We start from the raw sequence: 26353 nt of genomic DNA on the forward strand, positions 1-26353 counted from the left end.
GAGTCTTAAAATGAAAAAACAGTGAACACTGAACGAACAGAAATTTATATTTCTGAAAACATTGAGAATCATTGAATAGGAAACTTTGCACGAAGTTCCTTTTACCTTTCTGAAACGATTTCGCGAGGTTTGTGAAGAAAACGAACATATTAGCAACCAGTGGCGTTGCTATCGAGAAAAATATAAGGGGGGAGTGCTAAAAAAATTACCCTCAAACTGGCGCATTACAGAAAAAACTACTCTTATGGAAGTTTAAGGGGGGCAGTGGACCGCCCCCGGCTAGGACACCAGTTCTACGCATCAATTACAGTACGGTACAACAAAATTAGGGCAGTACGTAAAGACCATCGGCTCATAAACTACATTCCTTATGATAAAGGCATGGCCTAACCGTGAACATTGCAAGTGGCTCAACTGTTAACATCGCCGCCATTTTCAAAATTCATGAAAAATTGCCAAGAACCAACTGGCTAATCAAGCAACGAGAACTACTAAAACAAAGAGTAAGTTACCCTCACCTATCCCAGTATTTCCATTAAGACAACGATGAAACATCGTAAGAAAAAATAACACATTTCTTATTTTTCTCAAAACTACTTTTACCTACCATTTTACATTTAACTGCTTCACAATTTTTCTGCTTGTAGAAAATCCCTAAAAGTACATGTGCTGATGGACTTCAAGTTTTTCCATATTTTCGTTAAGAAACGGTTGACTAAGCATGCACGACGTTGCGATAAAACCGGATGGATCAACCGTTACCCGGCTCAACTAACCAAACCTTCCCCTACAATATTGTTTAGATATAGGTTATCTAATTAACACAAGAAACAAAAATTGGAGTCATTTAAACTATTCCTTCAGCTTCCTCACAGCTTCTGAAAATTTCCATTTTGCTGAAAATTTCGCATTTTTATGGGTGATTACATTATTGCGTTAGACATTTTACCAACTATAAAAGGTCATTGCATTTCTCTTTAAAAACCTGCCCTGAGCTGTTGCGTCATTTTTTAATGAAATTGGGTTAATTTGGTAGGAAAAAGTGACGTCTTTTATTTGAATTTACGTCTCTGACGAAGTTTGTAGTTATGTAACCACAAACAAAAATGCGAAATTTTCAGCAAAATGGAAATATTCAGAAGCTGAAGGAATAGTTCAAATGACTTCAATTTTTTTTTTAGGTTAATTAGATATATCTAAACAATATTGTATCTACCCAAACTAAAAATATTTTTGAAAAAAATTGTATTTTTGACCCCCATGAGGAGGCTGAAGACAATTTGTTACGAATTTCAAATTTGTCATGAGTGTTTTCTCACTCATTGGCACCATTTCTCCACTACCCCGAAAGAATTAAAAAAATAGTTCAAAAACGAGCCACCCCAATGAACATTCATTTGATTGTTTCAGTTTTATTTGTAACCAACAAAGCAAAAATATGACATGCTATAGCCTAGTAGGGAGTTTGAAAAAGGGATTCGCCTCTGAAGACTTAATCTTGGCAGTTTTGCGTAGTTACAGTAGTTCCGAACCACGTACGCAGGCTGGATCAGCGAGATTGTCCGCCCCCTTAACTCAGTGGTTACGCGCCCGGGTCAAGTTCGACTCTCGGGCTGTGCGCTTGAGCAACGCACTTTCAAGACTGCTCTCCATTCAGCGGCACCTAGTGAATGGAATAATTCCCTGGCAACAACACTTCAATCATCGGAAAAACTTCCCTCTGCCAATCTCGGCAACCATTCCTGAGCCTCTACAAGTATGCGAAACTACCAGGAATAACCAATCAAGGCTTTGTCAGTCCGAGGATAAACATTCAAAAACAACCATTGAAATTTTCGCTTGTTGTCTGCCTTAAAATGATGTGGTGTAGAGAGTTAGGCAGTGGTAGTCATTCGATGACGTGGGATTCGATTTCCACTCCTGTCATAACTCTTTTTAAAGCAAGAATCAACTCTCTGGCTGAATTCTAGAAGGGTCACAATTGGACGGTAGCAACTTAGCCGACACGTGCTCTGATTGATTGGCGGTGTCATTGTTGTATTAGGGATCTTACGAGGAATTGACCTGTTACAGTGGCTACCGTGTCTGAAGGAGTCACTCGAAAATTAAGGCAAGTAATTTTATTAAAACAAAAATACTATGACCCTGTGACCTTTTCAGGAACCAAACTCTGTTGGCCCAATCAACTAAAACAAACATCAGAACACAAAACGATATCCCATGTGACAATATTAGGCACCACAAGTATAGCAATTGCAACATAAACCTTGTACGAAATTGGTGATGCATTATCTGACGATACCCTTTCATTTCACCAAATTAGAAACTGTCATTTTCGCTGTAAAGTGGGGAACTTTGAAAAAACTATAAAAATTAGTCCACATCTGCTCTAATGATCGGATCTTGTTCTTAGACCTTGGCCAGGACCGGATTTAGCTGATGGGGGGCCCGGGGTACTTTTAGATCGGGGGCTTCTGTGCAAAAATAAAACCACTTCTGCGTCTACAGTAGCATTAATCCTTCAAAAGGGGGGCCCCGGGCACCTGCACCCTCCCTAAATCCGGCCTGACCTTGGGAGAGTAGACAAGCAAACAAATAACAAAAGGTGGAAATTGAGCAGAATAGCAGCACGTAGTTGTTGTAGCAAATGCCTTGTCAAAGTCCTCTTCAACTGAGCAAGCACAGCAAAAGAAACATTGCTGGCTTCAACTAATCATGTGACTCGATGAATCATAAAGTTTATGTTTATGGTCGGCAGGGTTGGCAGCCAATTCGTAATTTGTCACTAAAACTTCTTGTCGTCGAGCCTGAAAAGGAAAAAAGTAATGGAGAAACAATCATTGCCCATGGTTCACAATGCATTACGAAACCAATTTAAATTTCCGATCTTCTTTTAACACAAATACTTGTGCCACATGTCATCATTTCCTTCTCTTTCCTAATAAGACGGTTTCGAAAATTTGTAATTACAAAAGCCAAAGAACGTATATCAGCAATCAGCATGTCTGGGAATAAGCAGGCAAAGTCACCTCAATTATTCACTTACCTGCATGAAGTCACCAGTCAATCCGATGTAGTAAACTTTTGTGTTCTCCGCACCATAATTGTCAGGAATAAACATTGAAAGGTGGCTGACATTGGAAAACCTCGCTACTCTGAAACAAAGATGCTTGCAAGATGGGTAGGTTGCAACATACAATCTAATAAAATGCAGTTGCATGTTTGGGCTATCTTTTTAATCTCATTTTAAAAAACCTAAAACTTCTTTTGTCCGCTCTGATAGCTCTATTGGTTAACTGCCCATCTTTGCAAACGATGAAACAGCAAGAACAAGCGGCGCTGGTTCAACTTTCGGGCTGCACGCTTGAGCAACCTACTTAATGTAAGGACTGCTCTGTAGTCTCCATTCAGCATCAACTTGTGGATAGAATGTTTCACCAACTCTTTAACAAGCGGAATCTTCATATCTTGGATATCGGCCTTCTGCCAATGGCTTTAAGTCTCTACATCTACAAGTATGTGAAATTACCATGATCAACCTTCCAAGAAGGTTTTCTCATTTCGAAGATTTCCACAACAAATCAACAGAAAAAGGAGCGATCTTCATGGCGTCATCACTACCTGACTACTCACTATAGTATCCTTGGCGACAGTTAGTTCAGTTGCTTTCTTTCCACAAAGGCAAGGATTCAATTGACTGCCAAAAGCAGCGGTTGAGAATTATGTAGCATGAACTAGTGGTGTGATACTGATGAGCTCAGCCTCATGGGCGAAACACGTTACTATCGCTGTCAATTCTTGCTACACTCGACTGTCGAGAAACAAAATTAAATGTGTCAAAGCCACCTAACTAGTGCACACAAAAGCTGTGATAAAGTTATTTTGTAGAAATCTTTATCCTCGGACTGGGAAAGCATTTTTTGAGAGCTTAATCTTGGCAGTTTCGCATACTTGTAGAGGTTTTGAGCCACTGAAGCAGGCTCAGTTACCGAGATAGACAGAGTGAAGTTTTCGATTGTTGAAGTGTTGTTGCTGTGAAGTATTCCATCCACTAGGTGTCGCTGAATGAAAAGCAGTCCTTGAAATGCGTTGCTCTAGCGCACACCCTGAGACTGAGAATCGAACCAGCATCGCTTGATCTGAAAGTTTCTTCGTTCGTAATGTCAGGTGCCCAATCAACTAAGGCAGGCAGTTCAACCATCGATTCAGTAAAACCAAAAACAATATTGTCAAAAGACCTTAGTTGTGAGTTGTGACTACAATGTCAAAACAATAATGTGGAAAGGCATTGTCGTAAGAAATGTATAAGGATTAGCAGTTCATCAAGAGCAGGGGTCACCAAACTTTTTTCTCTGAGGGCCGGATTGCTGCGATATTAACAGCTGCAGGCCGGATGCAAATTGCGAAAAGATATATCTTTAGAATCTCCATTGACTTGAATTGAGCACAATAAATAACAAAGTCAGCGGTGATATAGCAAAGTTGTGATGAAAATCGAAAGGTTGCTGGAAAGTTATCCCCTGCTGTGATACACTACAGGGCATCGTGCTCTTGAAAAAACATTACATCTTTCCAAATTTGGCAGGTTGCGTGTAGCTCAACAGCAACGTCAGTCCTTTACAAAAAGTTTGGTAACTTTTTTTCCTTAACAGTTGTAGTACAGCTTTTATTTCCGCAGCACGTGGCGGGCCGGTTCCGGCCCGCGGGCCGTAGTTTGGTGACCTCTGATCAAGAACAATCCTTCAACAAGAATTACAAGACAAAAACCATGGCGACTTTTATACACAGGCCATGACAACGTGCAACTTAAAATTTGACTGAATGCCAATCTGTTAGTAATTAAAATTGGTATTGTAAATTGATAGCTTGTGTATTAGTTAAAAAATATAGTCTTTGCTTTGTGTATATCTTGTGTGATTTTGAGTCATTTTTGTGGTATTGTTACTATTCAAATAACAGACTAGATTTTGACACTTGTGCTGGAAAACTAAAAAGCATCTGGCAACACTGGTAATTGAAAAAAAAAATGTAAAATTAGGAATATTGTAATGATTTGAGATTCAGTGATCATACTTTGACAATTTAGATTTTCAAACTATCAATTCAAAGGGATATAAATTAAATTTAATGTCAGTTCAAAATCGAAATTACATCGGCCTCGAGTTCTCACTTTGTCAAGGCCTGTGTATATAGATCGCTGTGGATGAAACAAATACAACATTCCTGAACTTTAAGCACTTCTGATCAATAAAACATACTTTGTAGGAAGTTGAAGGACATCAACATAGGCTTGTGGGAGTTCAAATTCCTGGTCTGGTTGCTTTCCAGTTTGATCTATAGCCATGTTGGGTATGTTTTTGTACAACTTTAAAGTCTTAGGATGAGATTCGTTTTCCCCACCTAGCAGAGCTATTGACTTCAGCTTCACTGACCCAGTGAACCTGGCGTAATATTTATAAATATGAGCATGACCCATGAAACCTTGCAATAGAAACAAGATATGTGATACTACAGCATTGCCATAAAAATGATTTTTTGTTACTGGTACACTAAAATGTTTTCAAAACTGAATTTGAAAAAATAATTCATGTAGATATAGTTACCATACACCAGTGACGATCGGTGAGGGAAAGCAAGGAAAGCAGTGCTTACCTGAGCGAAAACTATGCAAAATATAATGACTGAATTCTAAGTTTAAATTCTTATTATTTTTATCATGTCTATTTTAACTTGAAAACTACTGTATTTGTGACTAGAATTACTCGTAACGCTTGTGAGTAGTCTAAGTCCTCACCAAACTGCATGTCTTGCCTATAAATGCCAATTAACGCAAACGCTTCTGTCAGAAACAATCACTGAGGCTCCAGGTAAGCAACTATCAAACTTGCTTTCCCAGATTCAAAAATGTCAAAAAACGCCTTCGTTTTATCCAATCCTCACTCGTTTTGCAAAACGTCACCAGCTGCTTAGCCAATCAGATGTGTTATGGTATGGTTAGTTTTGCTTTCCCAGTGACGTCAATGCGAACATTCGCTAGAGCGGCTAGAATAACTCGTCAGAATGGTCTCTCGTCACGGTACAGAGCACAGCATCATAATGCCGAAATAATTGTTGTTGTTTTTTGATGTCTCCTCGCCATGTACTTTAGCCTACTAGCTTTCATAGTCATGCCTTTGCCCTTTTTACAGCGTTGATATAACGTTACTTCGCCAATGAACGTTCAAATGCGGATGCAATATTTAGTTCGTTAAGCTTCCATACGCAGGAGGCAAACTTAACCAGCTTTTTGTACAAATTGCTTGCGGTTGTAATGTTTAGGCCTAAGTGTTAGTTTTTGTAGTGTAGGCCTAACTGAATATCTGAGAATGAACATTCATGACGAATTAAATATTTAGACAACTATTATTCCATGTCTAACACTGGATTTTGGTCCTGCAACGTTAAAATTAAGATTGTTCATGACTTCTAAACATTAAATGGATGTATGATCACGACATAGGCGAAGCACAATTGGACAGATTTTTATTTTTCATTTGTTTTGGAAATGCTCTCAGAGCGCACCAAATTGGAAGTGTTTTTCAAAAATTTCTGGGGGAGGCCCCCCAGACCCCCCGAATAAGACCTTCTGATGATCCGTTAGGTGAAACAATTTGTAAAGGCTTCAGGTAGTAATAACTATATTTGATTTATATATACTTTTATATACATATTCTATACATAAAACAATGAAAACTATTAATACTACAAAAAGTGCTCAATGCTAAGCAAAAAAACAAAGCAGAGCGAATTAAATCAAAATATAGTTAACTTTATTCTATTTAAATAAGACCCTTCTGATGATCCGTTTGAGGTGAAACAGGCTGTTAAGGATTCAGATAGTAATAACTATACTTTGATTTTATTCTATATATATAAATAGAATATGTAGCCTACTATGAAAACAATATGTTTTGTTTAACATACGGAATATTGAAAAGCAGTTCTGGATCTACATCACTTTCTACATATTGATTCCGATCTAATCTATCCTCCCATGGTTTAAATACTTTTCGTCCCGATCCATCCACTTCTTCATTTAAACACTGAACACTGTTAAAGATATTTAAAAGATGTTAAAAAGAGTTAATAAATTGCTCTTCTACACAATACGTAGCTACCTACTTAACAACCGTTGCCGGTCATTTGGTCGACAGATATTTGGTCGACAGACATTTGGTTGACAGGACGTTTGGTCGACAGACACGACACGTTTTGGTCGACAGACAGGACGTTTGGTCCGCAAAGATTAGTGATGGGTTTTACTGTTTTGTAGACTATTGAAAACTAAAAAAACTTTCCTAAAGCTGGTAGAATTAGTTATTTTGAAGTGGCTATTTTACACACTTGTTGCCATGGTTAGAATCAGGTGTTGTCAGAGTTAGGATTAAAGTTAGGAAGGGTTAAGGTAAGGGTTAGAGTTAAGATTAACGTTAGGGTTTTGATCTTTGACAAGAAAATAATTTCCAAAATACAAGTTTTTGCTTTCAACAGCTTTAAACTTTTCTCAAATTAGGGCAGAATTCCTTATCTGGCAACACTATTGAGGCTATTATTACACTATATAGTGTAAATATAGCCACAGCCTAAATATTTACCCATCCAAGTTGATTTTGAGATACAAACTAAAACTTGTGGAAGCATCTTCTTTATCATGGCTGTGGTCGTGATCATGATCACACATTGTTGTGTAAAAATAAGCCTACTCTGAACAAGATAGACCTGTGTGACAAATCAAACACTTTTTAGGATTTAATGGTAATGACAGCCTAACTTAAGTTTACAACATGGCCTTTCAAATAACATAAACTACGGTAGTAGAGACCATTGGCTTAGGTCTGCACTGCTTAACTTCTACCTGCGGGGCCTTTTGCAAAATCCAAAGCATGCAATTTCATAAAAATTAGTAGTCGCCCAAAAAATCATGAATAATTTGGCAACAAAACAATGTTGTTTGATCGCAACTTGTGCCATACGGTAAGTAGCCACTCTGTATTTTAAAATTATTTTGCTGAATACCGTAGCCTACTCTGTGAGTCTGTTGTATCCAGGCTTACACTCAGTGGTTGAAGATTTAGATTAAGTGGACGGGAAGGCAAGGAAGCCAATCTTCGTGTCCACCTTCAGGCATGCCTTTAAGTGTGCTGCCAGAGACACAGCCGCATGCTCTTGAGCGGTGTCGAACCGGGGCCTTTCGATTGTGACTTGGTGTGACTGTGAGACTGAGAAGTAGGGTTGCCAGAGGTTAATATAAAAAAGAGCTCAAGCTTATGCAAAAAGTAGCCCAACTTTTTTGGGGTTTTTAAAATGGAGCCCAAGCAAAGAGATAGGCCATTATACAAAATTCTTCCAGAGCGCTTGATCATCAGTCCCAAATTATAAGTATTTTGCCAGTTCTTCACATCTTTCAGACAGATTGGCAACCATGCATTCACTCAACTGTTAGTTAAAATAAGTACAAACAAGTACCGGTACCTAAACACAAAAATGGTTTAATTGCTTTTCGTGGTGAGCTAACGCATCAAAAAGTTCCCTTCAAAACCATCAACAGTTTTGATAACCCACTAAGGTCGATCAACGTAGCCTATAAACTATCTCTTTTTTTTACTCATATAAATTGTTAAAAAAAAATTCACTACCGGTAGCCTTTTTTTTTCTCATCTTTCTACTTTTGTAAAAACTTTATTAAGGTGTTGCGACAATGCCATAACTGATTGTCCTGCTTTGGCATCATGCTCGTTATAGCGTCCGTATTTTGTCGCTGCTACCTTTTTCTAGACCTCTACTATGTTTAACATACATTGTTTTTCGTTGTGATGGTCAGAAATAAAAACAAACTGAACTGATCACTGATGTCCACTGTATTTTCATGAAAACCTGGATCACCCAAGTTGCCAGGATCAGGGGCGTTGACAGGGGGGTCTAGGTGGTACTTTTGGACCCGGGCCCGGAATATTTAAGGGGTCCGGATTTAAAAGATTCCCCCCCGACTTCAAACATTATCAAGACCTTAATATAATCAGATGTAAAGGAATTGCTATCAGTGGTTAAAACAGCCTCTTCAGCCGTCATATGGTAAAATACCGGGCCCCCTTCTGGGTATCGGGTCCACTTTAGCTCTCTGGTGCTAAAATAGCCACTTCAGCCGGCAAACGGTAAAATATGAATTTAGTTTAGTCTAGTAGGATAGTAATTTCCCTAACCACGAATATTTAGTGAAATATAACCCGAAACACGAATTTCAAAGTAGACGAGCTAATGTTTGTTTAAACTCGAAAACTAAAATGGCAACAGGTAAGAAGATTGCTATCCCTATTTCTGTACTAAAAATTAGACCAAAACCGATTTTCAGATTGCAGCAATCATCAAATGTTTGACTTAGGCCCAAAAACCTTTCCCAAATCAAGTTGAAAACTTTCTAACCGTCTGCACTAACTTTGCTGTAAATTCTCTTCTGGTGAGCCTGGAATGACCAGTGAAACATCAATGGAATCAGGAAGTAATAATCTAGTGCCTTGTGACAAATAAAAGTTCAAAAAAGCAATCGCTAAATAGAGATAGTAAGTTTCGCCGTTCGGGAAATTTTAAGATTGCGCAAGATTTGTTAAACAACCATGCTTTAGGCATATCGAGTTTGAGCTATTCCTCTTAATTTTCTACTTTGAACGGCATGTGTCATCCCCATTTTAAGAGCAACCCTTATATTCATAACGTTGTCGATGAAAGGGGCCCGAAAAAAATTGGTACCGGGCCCGAGAAATCCTGTCAACAGCCCTGGCCAGGATTGCCAGATATCAAAGCCTAAACACGCACATTTTTGAAAATTGGCATCTTTATACTAAATTGGTAACCCTGCCTGACCGAGGCCTCCAAAAACGCTGCTCCTCAATGAAATAACTACGAATTAGGTAAAAATCTTAAATATGATACAATTTTTACAAATGTAGCCCAATTGGGCGCCAGCCAAAAAAGCGCACCCAACGCGAATTTTTGGCGCCCGGAGAAATTAAAAGTAGCCCAATTGGGCGTAAAAGCGCCCAATCTGGCAACCCTACTGAGCCAGGCGCTACGGATAAATTTTTCTTCAACCACAGTGTGAATTTTTTAAACAGAACTTTTCGGCAATTTTCCAGTTTTAAAGTCAATCAATAAAAAAAAAAACAAAAAAAAACAGGAATGATTAAGCTACAACTAGTGTATGAGAACAAAACCAACAAAAGAAAACAGTGAAAAAATCACAAAATTCAAAACGTGCATGCGATCCGAATAAAACGATTTCGTGTTGCTTACAATAAGTTGCTCAAGCGCACACCCATGGGTGCCGCCTTCTCAGTTGCAACTAACCTGTCGGGACGAACTAATTGGTAACTACGCTATCTTTCTCCAAACGGTGCGCATGGTCTGCGCTGACTGGTTGACCACTCAACACAATACTTGTGCGACACTTGCCTGGTTTGAGTCATCGCCAATGCTTAAGACTGGTAAAAGGCAGAGCCGTTTTGCCACACACTCAACAGCTGCTGAAATTGAATTTTTATAATTGAACGAAGATTTGGCAATAGCTTTGTTCCATAAAGGCCATTCTACTTACTTAGTTCTGAAAACAACTGCCAGAAAGCGAGTAGCCTATCCCGATTTTTGAAATATTGGCCTACTTCTTTTTTCCATTTTTAATACCAAGTAGGTCTAGGCCTGCAGTTGTGTTATGTGTAGCCTAACTGCGTAAATATTGTGAAACCGCTGACGACTTCACAGAACTAGATCTGTTTGCATTGAGCTACTCATTTTTGAAGCGCTATAGGCTCTCTCGATGCTATGGTAGCCTGGTGGATGGAAATATTTACAAACAACACTTCACTCTATCAATCTCACTGACTGACCTTCAGTAGTTCAACGCATCTGCAAGTAGAAGAAACTGCCAGGATAAGGCCACGCTTTCAAAGAAGCTTCCTCAGTGCGAGCATAAATATTCATAAAACCAATTAATCGTTTAATTAATAAGTTTCCAATCTTGCTGCAAGAGGTTTCAATGAACATCGATTGTAAAATGATATTAAACTTGTAACTGTCTAACTGAACCAAATTACAATTGGTTGAGTAAAATTAGTGAGGCTATTAGTAAAGTTCTTGAATAACAAAATGAGAGTTTATTGCAAATAAAACCCATGTGAGAAAAATTTAATATTAACATCGGTAGCAAACAATGGGACAAAACAAAGCGATTGTCTTAGTGGTTAGCATCGGCATCCTAGCTTAACACGAATAGCTGAAATCACAAGGTAGGCCTATAATTTTGGCTTCACTGAAATTGAAAAACAAAGCAAACTTGTAGGCTACGCGCTTATCAACTATTCAAGTTTGCGCAATACAGTGATGCGAAGGCTACTATAGATCTACTTGGGATATGACTGGACATACACAGTAATTGAGGATTTTCTTGTAAAAAAAAAAAAAAAAAAAACTATTAAGAATTATGATAAATAATTGAAAGCGCAGACCAGTAAGTTTAATGTAAGCAACTAGGATTTGCTCATGTTAATGAAAGCTATCGGCAAACATAACAACAAATATCAAACGACAGGAGGCTACTTTACAGCCTACATCAAAACCAATATGCTACAAAGTTAGGCAAGAAATCTACACGGGCAACAATATGGTCAAGGTGAATATTTCAAACAATCTTTAAAAAAATTGTATTGCTTGAAATGCATGCAGTATCAGAACCTTATGCAAGAACCATAAACTGCGATGACTGAGTGGGTCTGCCGAGTGTTAATTTGTGATTTTAGTTTAAAATTTTACTCAAAAGCGTTATTTATATATTTATCAAATTATACATCAAATTATTTTTTTTACATGTGTTAGCTGAAGATGCTATTACTATAGCGAAATAGATTCTTAATAAATTACATTAAGAGGTGAGATTGTTGTGCAAATGCCAGCATTTGATGAATGCAAACCAGCAGTACCATCTTTATCAAATTACTATCAAAATATTTTAGTGTGCACTTGTGTTACCTGATCCGATACTTGTGTTGTAAAGTATTTGGTCATCAACGGTTTCATATTACTAAAGTTCCCAACGTGGTAACTGACATGATAATCTGACATTGTGTGGTTCTTGTCTCTCTTAGTCTACAACCGATACATTAGTGTGCGTTTCAAAGTTGAAGAATTTCAAACTTAGTTTACACATTATAATCATGCTGTGACAAAATCATATATACACTATACCACAGAATGTTTCATGTTAAGACCGTGTTTCAACGAAAAGGTAGACAAAGTTGATTTCTTTTTTAGGAAAGGTGTGAGGGTGTGTGCCCCCTTTTGTTGTTTATGGTTTAAAGAGAAACCGATACTTGTTTGAAATGATGTAAAAATAAGACCGGGAACGGAAAACAATAGCAGATATCGACAAGTGAAGACAATTCCCCAGACAGCAAAATCCGTCATCTTTACATGGATTCAACGTCTATAGACGTTGTATGTAATGTAAAAAATGACGGATTTTGCTGTGCGGGTCTAAGTATTCAGGACAAAGCAGTACCGAAGAATAATCTTTAGGCTATACCGCAAGCAAAAAGTTAATAAACATCAAAAATTTTACGTTATACTAACATTTCATTCAAAGATAAAATAAAAAATGATAATAATTAAAACATGCATTATGTCACATACGAAACATTAATGAGTTGATCAGACATTGAGGCTTAAGTAAAAAACGTAAAATACCAGGCTGGAAAATTAGACCCATTCGATTTACATTGGTTTAACGTCAAATCAATGAAAGAATGGATTTTGTTAGCTGGTAACAAAGGGAAGTTCATTCGGGACCACAAAAGTCTTTCGAAGATTAATTATGAAATGGGCTTCCCATACAGTAAAGCAGTGGCGTATCCTGGTTGGTTGAGCAAGGGAAGCAATAAAAGTCGTGGGGGATCAGAGCGTGCCGAAGGCACGTGTTTTCTAAGGGTGTCCGGGGCAAGCCCCCCCCCGGAAATCTTTTTGCAAAATTACTCTCAAATAATGGATTAATGTGCTTTCTGGAAACACTTTTAGGGTAATGTTTGTATAAAATTTATAAGCAGATAAACAGCTATTAACTTATTAAAGGTAGCTCTTACACACAAACGGGCAAAAAATGCGGCTAAAATTGGAAAACACCAAAAATTCAGCTACAGCTAACTACTGCTGTAGTAGCTTAAGCCAGAATTCATTTCAGTCAAGTTTAGCCTAGACATCACATATCCTGTCTTATGCCAAAGTCTATCCAGCCAGGATAGCAGTGTAAAGCCAACATTTGGCTCAAACTTTTGCTTACAAGGCCGATATTATACCCATAACAGCGCTTTAAATTTTTTAATTTTAACCCAAGAGCGCAATATCCAACAAAGCAAAGTTGCCAGATTATGATAAGGTCTAAAAACTAAAATAATACAAAAAAGGCCAAAAATAAGGAAAATATTAGAAAAAAAGGCAAAATGGATATATTTACCTGTTTCTATTAAAATTAATAAAATGCACATAGATTTTATGACTTTTAGCGGATTTCAATAAATTGTAGCAAAAATAATTCTGCAAGTATAGCCCGAAAAATAGCAAGTATAAAAGGACTGTAAAGGATGAGTTTTAATCCGCCACATTACAAGTATTAAACAAGTATAGAACATATATTGAACAATGGTGAACATGGTTTCATCTGGTAAGGTTACAATATTTGAGAAATATTCATTATTATTATGCATTTTGAAGAATTAATTTAACAAAACAGCCTAATTTGAGGAATTTGGCCAATCTGGTAACCCTGCGACAGGGAAGCGATTGAAAAATTGCTTCCGTGGATTAGTTAAAAGAAACGTAACTCGCGCAAACTTTGCTCTGCTTTTTTTCCTTAGTCTCTCACTTGTTTCTTAGTATAGCAAAAATGAGAGCAAGAGAAGCGATACGAATCTTTGCTTCCGTGAGCTTCCAACTTTTTTAAAATTAAAACCGAGCTGAAATTACACGGGGACAGGAGTTAGAAACCGTTCTAATTTGTATTCAGGTAAAGAAATTACGAAACCGTTTTATTGAAAAATATAATTTTCTCTTTTTTCAATTTTGACAGGGGAAGCAATGCTTCCCTTGCTTCCATTGAGGATACGCCCCTGCAGTAAAGGTTGCCTTTGTGATGGATAAGGGACGACATATTGAGACTATGACGCAACACCGCTGTGAGATATAAAAATCCTTTCTCTGCATTGCCAATCAATTCATCATTAGGGAACGTTGAAATATTACGTTGAAATATTAATATTTGAACGTTCCCTTACTGTAGCAGAAGACATACTTTGACCTACATTCAATGATTGAAAACAATTCTCCAACTGACTAACTAACAACACTTTCACATTCTGAATTAAACGGTGATGATCGAAAATTAAGTCGAGCAGAAAAGGTCACACTATCACCTTGCTAACAAAACGAGGTCAAAAACTTTGCACAATATTCGGCAAAAAACGACCAATCGTTTCTACTCATCACAGCCAGAAAATTAGTCCATTTTTACGTTGATTAAACATCTGCAGATGTTTAATCTATGTAACAATAGGTTGATTTTCCGGCTGGGATTGCACAAACGAGTCAAAACACTTTCACTTCACAAAACCAAACTGTCACATATGCACAAAAATCTAAAGTATAACGACAACATTTTCATCGTTTTTACTTTTTGAGACTATTGTCAGCTTTCTCGTGATTCTTCATCAAAAGAAAAATTCAAACAATTTGTTGATTTTTTTGTTGTTAAAATACTGTTTTAAAACTATATACGTTTGATTAAATTTTAAACTTGAAAATGTGCAAGTTGCTTAAAAACACCTTAATTTTTCCATTAACTGCATTATGATTGTCAATAGAGATATCACAATGCGGGTATTTCATTCTACATTTTGAGCTAATATTTACTTACCAATGAGCCCAAGCAAAATCACGCGAGGGCTAAAAAACAGCAAGAGCCTGATTTTATAACCGCTCAAGTCAACAATGTTTAAATCTTCAGCTTGGGTCGTTAGTGGGTCGTATGGTCGACACTGTGGATACAACGGTCGAAGCTTGTTCTCATATTAAAAGTTTTCCTTGTTTTAAGAAAACTTATGGACTTTACAACTCCACCATAGACAATTAGACATCAGACAACATCAGGTCATTAGATGCAGATTTGCAAAACATGTTTGTGACACTTAAAAAATCTTGTCTTCAATAGTTAGTATCAATGTATAAAAAAATCAAAAAAATCCAAGAACAACAACTGACACCAAGTGCAAAATTTCACCCGTGAGAATAGTACAAAAAAGTTTTCTGAATATCATGATCGTTAACCAGTAAACCACAGATATAGGCTACAAGCTGACTCGAGTTTGCTATACATAAAAACCAAAAATAACTTGCTTTACCGAACTATGTTACATTTGGATTGAAACTATTTAGTGCGTCATCTATTTCTCCAGAGAAAGCTTTTTGCAACATGGCATCTGCTGCTTTTGGCATTAACGTGACCGATACAAACGCTCTGGTGAGTCTGTGCTTAGTTTTCCTTCCAAAAGCTAAACTAATTTCAGGATTCGGCTTCGGAAATCCTTTAATTAAGTAGTGATGGAAGTCCTTTAAAAAATTTTGGTAAGAAAATAACATAGGTTCTTCATTTCGAATAAGAAGAAAAGGCTCGGTGTCAGTGCCCGTATCTCCATACGCAGTAAAGGCATAAATCCGACACAAGCAAAGCCGCTTCGCACGTAAAACGTACTTTTCATTAGACATTAGCACAAGCCCGGCATCAATGTTTCTTAAGACTTTGTTCAGTACTTGCCCTGGAGGAGCATTAAACTCCGGAAGAGATACAGTCTTCAAAGAAAAGTCGTCTCCATTCATTTGTTCATCTGCTAACTGAAGCTGTCCGATATCTTGGTTTCGATGATTTTCATATTGAATTCTGTATCCATGGCTCATGTCAGTCAATACCACATCGTCCATGACGCATTTGGCCTCATAGCACACGTGCATTGTGTACGTGAAAACATCTTCAACTAAACAATACGAGAAATTTTTGATTCATGCATCGATGCCAACCAAAGCAAGAAACCCAGGTTCGAGACCCTCACAAACCTAAGCGTTATAATAATATCTGCAACTCACTCTCTTTGAAAGAAGAAGCGGCAAGTGAAAAATAGTCTTCTAAACTATAAAAAATTGAGTATAAAAACATGAATTTATCCAATCGGGATTATACATATTTCCGCACCTGGTTAGTTTTCGCTACTTCATACAAAAAAAAATCTTTCACCATTTCATGATTGGAGCCAAGAAACTTGACAAACGGTTCTCCGCGTGTTAACCAAGTTATTGAAACAACAATATTAATGAAAGCAACTCGCCTTCAGCTGACAGACTATACTCTAACAGCACTAAAAAACAATTGTAAAAACTTGAACTCTGTTTGAAGCAGAACAATACTTACAAGGAATATTTAGTTTTATCAACACATCCTCAAGAGAAAGGGTCGGCGGGCTATGCAAGGGGGTGTCGACATAGTGATGTGCATCGGTGTCTTTCGTTTTGCAATTCTTTGGATCTACACATAACATGAAACTTATCTTTCTGTATTCAATTCATGTATGTAAGAAGCTTTGTAACCACGGAAAAATGCAAATGAAAAATTTAGCTAAACACAGTTAAAAAATTTATGTTATCACAGCAATATTCGAGATGTCTCTTTATAGGCAAGTTGTCAATAAAAAAACTTATATAGCGAAAGTTGGGTTAATTAAACGCCTAAAAGTTAAAATTGAAAATATATTCTATTCAATTTAACATGTACCAAAGTGAAAAAGGCATTTGCAAGCAACAAATCCAAGCCTTGCATAATAAACAGGTGTCTAAAAATCAGCCATCATTGCAGATGTCCGGCAGATAAACTACCCACCTGCTAATTCAGCTGCGTCAAGAAGCATTTGAAATCCGTGCAAGCTATCTGAAGTTGAAGACTCGGATTTAATTGGCTCTCCCTTCACCGAAGATTCTTTAACCGCCACTAGCTTGGGCGAGTCCAATCCGCCGTTTTCAAGCGGTTTAATGCAATATGTGTGCTCCAGTATTGAAATGTCTGCCTCTTTCATTTTCGTGCTTGTTTCACAAGCCATCGGTTGTGTATAGTCTTCGACTGAAGTTTGAGTTGATATTGTACGAGTAGGGCCCTATAAAATAAAGTGTGGCTTATAAGCAAGCACGTGGCAACGTCTACGTCACTAGTGTTGTCAGATAAACAATTCTGCGTTAATTCAAAAAACTTCACAGCCGTTAAAGAAAAAAAATTGTAATTTGGAAAATTTTGAAGAATTTTAAAGTCTTCGGTAAAGAGCAAACTCTAACCCTGGCAACACCTGCCACAAAACAACGCTTTTTTATTGCAAATATGATAACCAGTGCTGTAGATATCAGGATTGTTGGTATTTTACCCGACCCAAAAAACCCGGGTGTTTTTTTTTTAAAAAATCCACTTTAAAAAAACCCAAAAAACCCATAAAAAAACCCAGAGCACCATATTTGTCCAGTTTTTATTAGAAAATTAAAAAAATGAACAAAAACACCACAAGGCACTTAAAACAAATTTTAAATTAGGACTTAAGGATGTGATTGTGAAGTAAATTTCCAAGAATAAACTGAAAACGCAGTGGATATTGTACAGTACACAAAAATCAAGTAATGACACTTTGTGTATACTACACTAAAACTCATTTATGCAAGAAGGCCTTATAGTTAAACTGGTGAAAGTACTACTCTACTGTAGTCTGTATATATGATGTGATAATACAATTTAGGAGGCTGCCGTATTTTTAAAAAGTAGGCTATTTACCAATTACAGATTCTAACGCATGGCTGTTCTAACGCCACACAATCGCTTAATTGCTCATCCATTACTATAAGTATAATATATAAATGATAAAAAATATTTAAACATGATGGCATAAATGCTCCTTGCTTTCAAATCTAAAGCAAATGATGCAATAATGTGATTTCTAGTAAGGTAGCATCAACTTGGTATAGAAATCAGTGGATGATACAACATCCAACTTGATTTTGAAATCAATGGATGATGCAACATTCAAGCAACAACAGCCCTAGTGCATTATTTTATTGAGTTATGCATTATGCAAGCATGTACTGCGAATGAGAGGCACTTTATTGCTAAAAAGTAGTACTTGAGGTGAAATAAGCATGAATCTACCTTTTTGCATCTTTTTTTAAAAAAAACAAAAAAACCCGGGCGGGTTGGGCTTTTTTTAAAAACCCGGGTTTTTCTCAACCCTGGTAGATATAGCCACTTTGTATACAATGAGGAAATGAGGCAATGGGCAATGAGGAAAAGAGGTATATCGGAGGTATTAGTGAGAGCTGTGATGTCTATGTATGAGGATGCAAGAACAAAAGTGAGAGTTGGATCAAATTATTCAAACGAGTGTTCTGTGAAGGTTGGTGTACACCAGGGATCAGTTTTGTCACCTCTGATATTTGCTATTGTGGTTGACGTTGTAACTGAAGGAGTGAGGGAGGGCTTATTGAGTGAAATTTTGTATGCAGACGACCTGGTCTTGACAAGTAATAGTATGGAGGGAATGGAGAGAAAGTTTGAGAAATGGAAAGAAGCATTTGAAACCAAGGGTATGAAGGTGAATCTTGAAAAAACAAAAGTTATGGTGAGTGGAGCAGAAGGAACAGTTGTTGAGAGCAAAGTAGATCCCTGTGGAATATGTGGCAAGAGAGTGATGAGAAATTCAATGCAATGAATGTGGAAAGTGGGTACATGCAAGATGTGCTTATGTCAAGAGAGCCGCAACAAGACTGGCGAAGTGTTTTGTTTGTGGGAAATGCAGTAAAGGAAGGAATGAAGTGGAAGGCCATGATGATGAGTTCTGCCATGGCATCGAAACAGTGACAGACTTCTGTTATCTGGGTGATCGGATAAATGGAAGTGGTGGATGTGAAGCAGCGGTGACAACAAGGGCAAGATTGGGCTGGGCAAAGTTCAGGGAATGTGGGGAAATGTTGTATGGCAGAAAATTTTCACTAAGGATGAAAGGAAAAGTATATCGGAGCTGTGTGCGGCCTGCAATGCTATATGGTAGCGAGACATGGGTATTGAGAGAGAGTGAACTGGCAATCCTGAGAAGAACGGAAAGGTCAATGGTGAGAGCAATGTGTGGGGTGAAAACGAGAAGGGAAAAAAGGACTGAAGAATTGTTGGATATGCTAGAGATGAGAGAGACCATAGACCAACTGGCAAGGGCAAATGGAGTAAGATGGTATGGACATGTGATAAGGAGGGAGGAAGGAAGTTTTCTTAGAAAGGCACTAGATCTAAAGGTGGATGGGAAGAGGAAACGCAGTCGTCCAAGAAGAACGTGGAAACAACAAGTGAAGGATGAGTTTAAAAAAGTCGGACTGAAGGAGGAAGATGCAAGGGACAGGGTGAAATGGAGAAAAGGGATTAAGACAATTGCTGCGCGGAAACAATCGGCCACCACCACTAGTGGGGAACAAACCGACGATGGATTATGATTATGTATACGCAAACAGATGAGCTTGGAGAAAAATAGGGATTCCGATTCGGTGGTGCAAAATTCGGTAATAAATCGTCAACACACAAAAGATTTAAACTGAATCACACTGGTGTTACGGCATAACGACATTTTAGCCACTGCTATCGAATTTTTATGCACATGAAGACATTTCACTAAATTTTGTGTCTATGCACCGCAATAAACAAAAAAATAGAAGAATCATGGCTTAAAATCTGGCTTGGGATAAATTACCTTCCAAAATGTACAAAGAAACACAGAAACAACATTTTAACATTCCAACTAAAACTTCTGTTAAACGGTAAAGTTGCATTTTAATGGTATTACAGAATAAGTCACACAAATACAAAATACACTCTATCCGACACTCACAAATCTATCTTGGGATCCATATGGCTCAGTTAGATCTGACACTTCTTTTTTTCTTGCTTTTGCGGGTCTTTCAAAATGAAGTTCACTTGTTATTTCATCGACTGCCTTGTATATTTTCATGCTAGATTCTTCACTTGAAACATAATCTGCGTGCATCAGAAATTATGAGTTATATGAGGCTAAAATGGTACAATTTAAATCAGGAGTGCTCAACCAAACTTTTTTACTTTATGATTCGTTAAGTTTCGAAATTAATCTCTCAAGCTTTCCTTGAACAAGATTTTCAGATTCTAATGAAGTTATCATGTTATCAATCTTGTCTGTCGGCTGCTTGGCCAAGTGTTAAGAACAACTGTACGACAGTTGAAAGGATGATTTTCGATTTGACACCACTCCAGAACACCAGAGCTTTTTTGTTTGTTTGTCGTATCCAGGCTTACACCCGGTAGTTGAAGATTTAGATTAAGTGGACGGGAAGGCAAGGAAGCCAATCTTCGAGTCCACCTTCAGGCATGCCTTTAGGTGTCCTGCCAAAGAGACACAGCCGCATGCTCATAAGCGGTGTCGAACCAGCGACCTTTCAATTGCCGTTCCAGGGATCTCACCACTCGGCTATGCAGCCGACACACCAGAGCTGTGTCTTGGCAAGGCACTTAATGGCAAAAATAAGAGGCGCAGCTGACTAGAAGACTATTTGTCAGTTGGTGCTTCCTGTTCATGTAGTCTGTTGTGTGCTTGTGTTACACCTGTGACCGCAGTGCAGTGTAACTGTATGTTGTCGCAATGAGTGAAAAATAAACATGGTTATTATTATTGAACATGATACTTATGCGGCTAGTATTCATCAATCCAACCCTCTAGTCTATAAAAACATTTAGACACCCCTGTACCAGGGCATTTATTTTTTAACACAATTTTATTGGAAATTGTAGGTCTGTATCTTTCTGTTCCAGACAATGGTTCACCTATTCAAACGTCATATAAAAACCGTTCAAGTCTACTGAATATTACGTCATGGAAGTTGCTAGAAAATGTGCCAAAATTGCACCATCGTTCATAGACTTGTGTCAAACCTGTTTGGACTTGTTTGGGCCTGTTTAAACAGGAAATATTACATCAGCTTTAAACACCTGTTGGAATGACTTCATAATTGTCTTTCATTATTGCGTCACAGTACTGCATATGTGAGTTTGAGATATTGCTATCTATTCTGGTCATTCGTAAAATGATTGTTTGAAAGTTGGCCGCACATTTAACTGTTGGCTTAGTGCTTGCTAGCTGGACAAAGGTTCCGTCTTTTATCCAATTAATCTGTATTGTAGTGACAGTTTTAGCGGTGTACGGCGTTGCACCCCATTTCGATAGCCGCGGGCTAATTTTACTGGAATACACTTTTGAATAGACGTTTCGAAAGAGTGTTCATTTTTCGGTCATTATATACAGACGAACGGATTCGGGTATCTTATGTTACAATTTTCCCACGAAGAGATTATGGTTTACCGCTGTGACCACTTTCTGTAAGTCGCATAAAATATATTCAATAATAATAAGAGAAAAGTACAACAAATTAGGTAAAGCAGAAGTGGTGACAAATGACACTAACATGCCAGAAAAAAGCTACCTTAATTTTCTACGGTACTTTACACAACAGCATATTATGTATTGTAATGTAAAACATATAAACTATAAAAATTTTACGTATATCAATTATAAAACATTTATATAATATATTAATAGATGTTCCACCAACTCCTACATTGATCTTCATGCTATTGCTTATAGTTATACAGGTAGTCTTTAGAAATCAAACAAATTTAAATTGAGCAGTAAAATGATAAGTTTCTAAATAAAATCACCCAATTTTCGAAAATCACAAACAGGTATGAACATAAACAATTATCCCTACCTTCATGGTCTATCAATACATTTAAAGCTTGGAGGCGCTTTTGTTTATATTTCTTTGTGGCTTGTTTTTTACTTTCCGATAGGGCTTTCCTCTTAACTAAAAGTAAACCAAAAAGTTTAGATCAAGCGGGGATATAAACTGAAATAGGTACCGATATTAAGTTATTTATAATGTGAAAATAGAACACATTGCAAAAAATAACCCAACAAAAATCTAAATTAACTTGCTACTATGACTACAGCACATTTAACCTTGTAAAAACTGACTGAAAATAGTATAATATATTATACTAAGACTAAACAAATTAAAAAGAAACGTGCTCTTGCTTAAACACAAACTTGAAAAGAAAGAAGCAGACTTTGCAATTTTATTAAAGTTTTAATTATTGGCTAAAATTGACCACCAATTTAACACTAGAAGCCCTGAAATATTTCCCTACCTATAAGGGCAATTGCGGTCATTCTTGACCGGATGCATGAAACGCGTTTTTTTCTTTATTTTAGTAGTTCAAACAGTGATATTCGTACAAAGATATACAAAGATGTACAAGATATACAAACAAACATTGTTCGAACATTAGAAATCTTCTTATCATGCACCGGTCATTTTTGACCGGTCAGGGCTTATAGGTAGATGTGTGAAATGCTCTGTTTGCGAAAGATCTAGTGAAAAATTATTACAGCTACTAAACCTTTATCAAAAGTTAGGAAAACTCAAGGAGTATGACCAAGCAAATCGCAAGAACGCCAAAATATGAAGCGCCAAAACTCAAAACCAGTCAAAAATGACCGGTCAGGGCTTCTAGTGTTAACAGAATTGCATCATCATGTAAGAATTATGTTTTGCTTTGCTTTCATTGTTGAATGTGTGGTCAATTGGCACTGTTGTAGATACCCTCAGCATGAAACAAAGTTCACAAGTAAACTTACCAGAAGATTCTTCTGGTGTTAATATGCGATACACTTTGTAGTTGCCAGTCTGCAATCCAAGCTGATGGCAATCTTCAACTTCCTCGATTTCAACACATTTTCTCAGAATCGTGCGAAAATTACTTTTAATTTGACTATAAGGTTGTTCCATTTCACCTGATGAACTCACTGGTTTTCCTCTGTAGATTGCCCAAGCCTATAAACAATTTTATTTCAAATTTGCTGAAAAAACTGTAGTTATATAATTAAAATGCATAACATTGATTTTTTCATCATCATAATCCATCGTCGGTTTGTTCCCCACTAGTGGTGGTGGCCGATTGTTTCTGCGCAGCAATTGTTTTAATCCCTTTTCTCCATTTCACCCTGTCCCTTGCATCTTCCTCCTTCAGTCCGACTTTTTTAAATTCATCCTTCACTTGTTGTTTCCACGTTCTTCTTGGACGACCGCGTTTCCTCTTCCCATCCACCTTTAGATCTAGTGCCTTTCTAAGAAAACTTCCTTCCTCCCTCCTTATCACATGTCCATACCATCTTACTCCATTTGCCCTTGCCAGTTGGTCTATGGTCTCTCTCATCTCTAGCATATCCAACAATTCTTCAGTCCTTTTTTCCCTTCTCGTTTTCACCCCACACATTGCTCTCACCATTGACCTTTCCGTTCTTCTCAGGATTGCCAGTTCACTCTCTCTCAATATCCATGTCTCGCTACCATATAGCATTGCAGGCCGCACACAGCTCCGATATACTTTCCCTTTCTTCCTTAGTGAGAATTTTCTCCCATACAACATTTCCCCACATTCCCTGAACTTTGCCCAGCCCAATCTTGCCCTTGTTGTCACTGCTGCTTCACATCCACCACTTCCATTTATCCGATCACCCAGATAACAGAAGTCTGTCACTGTTTCGATGCCATGGCAGAACTCATCATCATGGCCTTCCACTTCATTCCTTCCTTTACTGCATTTCCCACAAACAAAACACTTCGCCAATCTTGTTGCGGCTCTCTTGACATTAGCACATCTTGCATGTACCCACTTACCACATTCCTTGCATTGCATTGAATTTCTCATCATCTAGTGAATGTTTTTGAAATCACATATATGTGCAAAACAACAAATAACTTAATTTACCATCACAGCTTTACCTGGAATATTTTATGATGTTCTTCCCACATGGGATGATTTATTTTTGTCCAAGGGATCTTGAACAAAGTCATCTTTTCTCCATCAAGCCATTCAAGTCCAAGATATTTTCCACTTGATATTTGGGTCATTAACCAAGGACCAAATTGCAAATGCATTGAAGGATGCATATTGACAGCCATACCGGCATTTGAATATTCAAGGGCGTCTAAAAGGATTTGTATATGATATCTAAGAATAGTCGAGGTGATAAAAATTCATTAGAATTTTAATAAAAAACCTAGTATGATTCAGTGATATCTTGACACTACCGTACGGGATGCAAAACTCAAAATCTGCCCGCACAATTGAAGGGCTAACCATGCTGTCTACATTGTATTGCACAATACCGTGTTACTACATGAGCATTGAGCAGAGCATGTTTGTTTTCATCTGGCTGTTTTCACTTGATCGTTACATTAAACTAGTATTGGTTATGTTTTTGAACAAAGTATTAATATTTCATAAGTTTATTGCCTATTAGCCTGAGACATAAAAAAGTTACATGAAGAATGGACAAAATAAGAAAAACAACCACTATTGCCGTAGCCTATTGCGCGTTAACATGGCTAGCATGTACACAAAACAAAAATAATGCACATCAATATCATTGGAAAATTAGATATTATAACTACAAACAGCAACCACAATCAAGTGATGACATAAATTCAAATATTTGCAGTCTGGCATGAACCACCACTGGTAAGCTTGCGAACTGTTCGAGCCATCTTTGCGGGTTTCTCCAGCCTGGTTTCTCTAACATGCAAGCTCAATAGTTTTTAAAAATCTTTCACTTTAATTTTGTATTCTTTCAATTTAGTCTGACCTTGCCTCTTTATATGAGAACATTTGTTCTCTACTGACACTGAGAAAATGACAGAATGTTTTTGACATTTGTCTCTTTTTTTTTTTCTGTTGAGCTGCAGAATGGTGGGGCGTCTGAACTTATCAATTGCCCCTTGCAGCTGTGCCGTCCGGGTGGAGGCTTTGTCTCTATAATTATAAATACTTTGACTTTGTTTTGAAAACTATTGAGCTGTGTCTGATATAAACTTTTGAGTTATGAGGTAACGACACTTTCTCAACATTATATAATGTTCAGCTGAAAGAGCCACAAGAAAGATGTCAGCGAGCCGCATGCGGCTTGCGAGATGCAGTTTTCCCACCGTTGACATATAGGCTACAATTGTAAACTAATTATGTAGTAAAAATAATCTTAAATGTTACCATATTTAATAATATCTGCTAAATTTCAATTCTCTTATGCTATTGCAATCAAATGCTAAGTGGATATACTGGGGCTTGTAGGTTTTAAGCCGCTCATGATTTTATGAGATTGAAATACAGTCTGAGAGACGTTGCCGACCATCGCGCGGCTTAAAACCTGCCAGCACCGATATACGAAATGTAACTTGGATATTTGTGACATTGGAATTGCGCTACGTCAAAACCAAATGAAATTTGGTTTGTTGTAGTTTGAATTATGTTATTTAATCCAATTACATGTGTTTGTAAGTTTTAAGCCACCGAGTGAGTCTCCTGTAATTTTTACTCATAAAATCAAGAGCAGCTTAAACCTATTAGCACCCCAATTACATTTTTGTCAATCATCTGTTTATGGTTAAATTACATACAAGCAAAATTACATATCTCCCAAAGTTATACAATCAGTGCCATATTAAACCTCCCCAATAGCTCAATTAGTTAGCGCGTCACTTCTGGAACGAAGAAGCTTCAAGATCAAGTGGCGCTGGTTCGACTCTCGGGGTGTGCGCTTGAGCAACGCATGTTACGAACTGCTCTCCATTTAGCGGCATCTAATGGATGGAATAGTTCCCCGGCAATAAGACTTAAATAATCGGAAATTTCACTCTGTCAATCTCGGTGACCGGGCCTGCGTCAGTGATTTAAAGCCTCTACATTCTACAAGTATGCGAAACTGCCAGGAATAAGCTCTGCAAGAAGCTTTCCCAGTCCGAGGATATAGAATCAATCAATATTACAAGTCCTTGGTACAACTCAACCAAGAATCAAACTGGGTTAATCAAAGACGAATATCACAACGCCTTGCTTATTTTGTCTGGCATGGCTTCTGTCATTGTTTTTGTGATGGTTGCAACTAAAAACAAAATCATTTAATGTTATAGAAAAAAGCTAAGATCTTTGAACAACAGTGTTAGTGGCTATGTAATGACATTTTGTTAAATTTTTTATTTACCGGTAATAAAAGTATAGGCCTAATGAAGAAGATGCTATTTAAAAATATTTTTCAAGTCATGATCGTGTTAACTGATTCTTGAAAAAATAAATTGG

General features: G+C 37.4%; 2 protein-coding genes across 2 annotated transcripts; both read right to left on the minus strand.

Moving 5' to 3' along the window:
• Window positions 1-2111: 2111 nt before the first annotated feature.
• On the minus strand, window positions 2112-7760 carry LOC145770568 (PITH domain-containing protein 1-like). The gene is made up of 5 exons (XM_082582254.1): window positions 7635-7760; window positions 6964-7089; window positions 5259-5441; window positions 3047-3155; window positions 2112-2807 (listed from the first exon to the last, which is right to left on the minus strand). Exons 1-5 carry the CDS (start codon window positions 7718-7720, stop codon window positions 2706-2708), a joined length of 606 nt encoding a protein of 201 aa, XP_082438380.1. The 5' UTR covers window positions 7721-7760; the 3' UTR covers window positions 2112-2705.
• A 7644-nt stretch (window positions 7761-15404) lies between these two features.
• On the minus strand, window positions 15405-24162 carry LOC145770912 (uncharacterized). The gene is made up of 7 exons (XM_082582656.1): window positions 24004-24162; window positions 22857-23052; window positions 21928-22023; window positions 20022-20167; window positions 16997-17267; window positions 16532-16645; window positions 15405-16100 (listed from the first exon to the last, which is right to left on the minus strand). The coding sequence occupies exons 1-7, from the start codon at window positions 24157-24159 to the stop codon at window positions 15475-15477; spliced, it is 1605 nt and encodes a 534-aa protein (XP_082438782.1). The 5' UTR covers window positions 24160-24162; the 3' UTR covers window positions 15405-15474.
• Between the last annotated feature and the right edge of the window lie 2191 nt (window positions 24163-26353).

Source organism: Aplidium turbinatum, chromosome 5 (assembly GCF_918807975.1).
Source record: "Aplidium turbinatum chromosome 5, kaAplTurb1.1, whole genome shotgun sequence".
In the NCBI taxonomy this organism is placed as follows: Eukaryota; Metazoa; Chordata; class Ascidiacea; order Aplousobranchia; family Polyclinidae; genus Aplidium; species Aplidium turbinatum.

Bases quoted from the DNA above. Each gene is read 5' to 3' on its own strand.
- LOC145770568 (XM_082582254.1), bottom strand. From the start codon at position 7,720: ATGTGTGATCATGATCACGACCACAGCCATGATAAAGAAGATGCTTCC. The intron at 7,090-7,634 runs GTAAATATTTAG...TATCTTTAACAG, and splicing joins CTCAAAATCAACTTGGATGG to TGTTCAGTGTTTAAATGAAG. The intron at 5,442-6,963 runs GTATGTTAAACA...ATATTACGCCAG, and splicing joins GAACTGCTTTTCAATATTCC to GTTCACTGGGTCAGTGAAGC.
- LOC145770912 (XM_082582656.1), bottom strand. From the start codon at position 24,159: ATGCATTTGCAATTTGGTCCTTGGTTAATGACCCAAATATCAAGTGGA. The intron at 17,268-20,021 runs GTGAGTGTCGGA...TTTATTTTATAG, and splicing joins ATGGATCCCAAGATAGATTT to GGCCCTACTCGTACAATATC. The intron at 16,646-16,996 runs GTGGGTAGTTTA...TGTTATGTGTAG, and splicing joins TGACGCAGCTGAATTAGCAG to ATCCAAAGAATTGCAAAACG.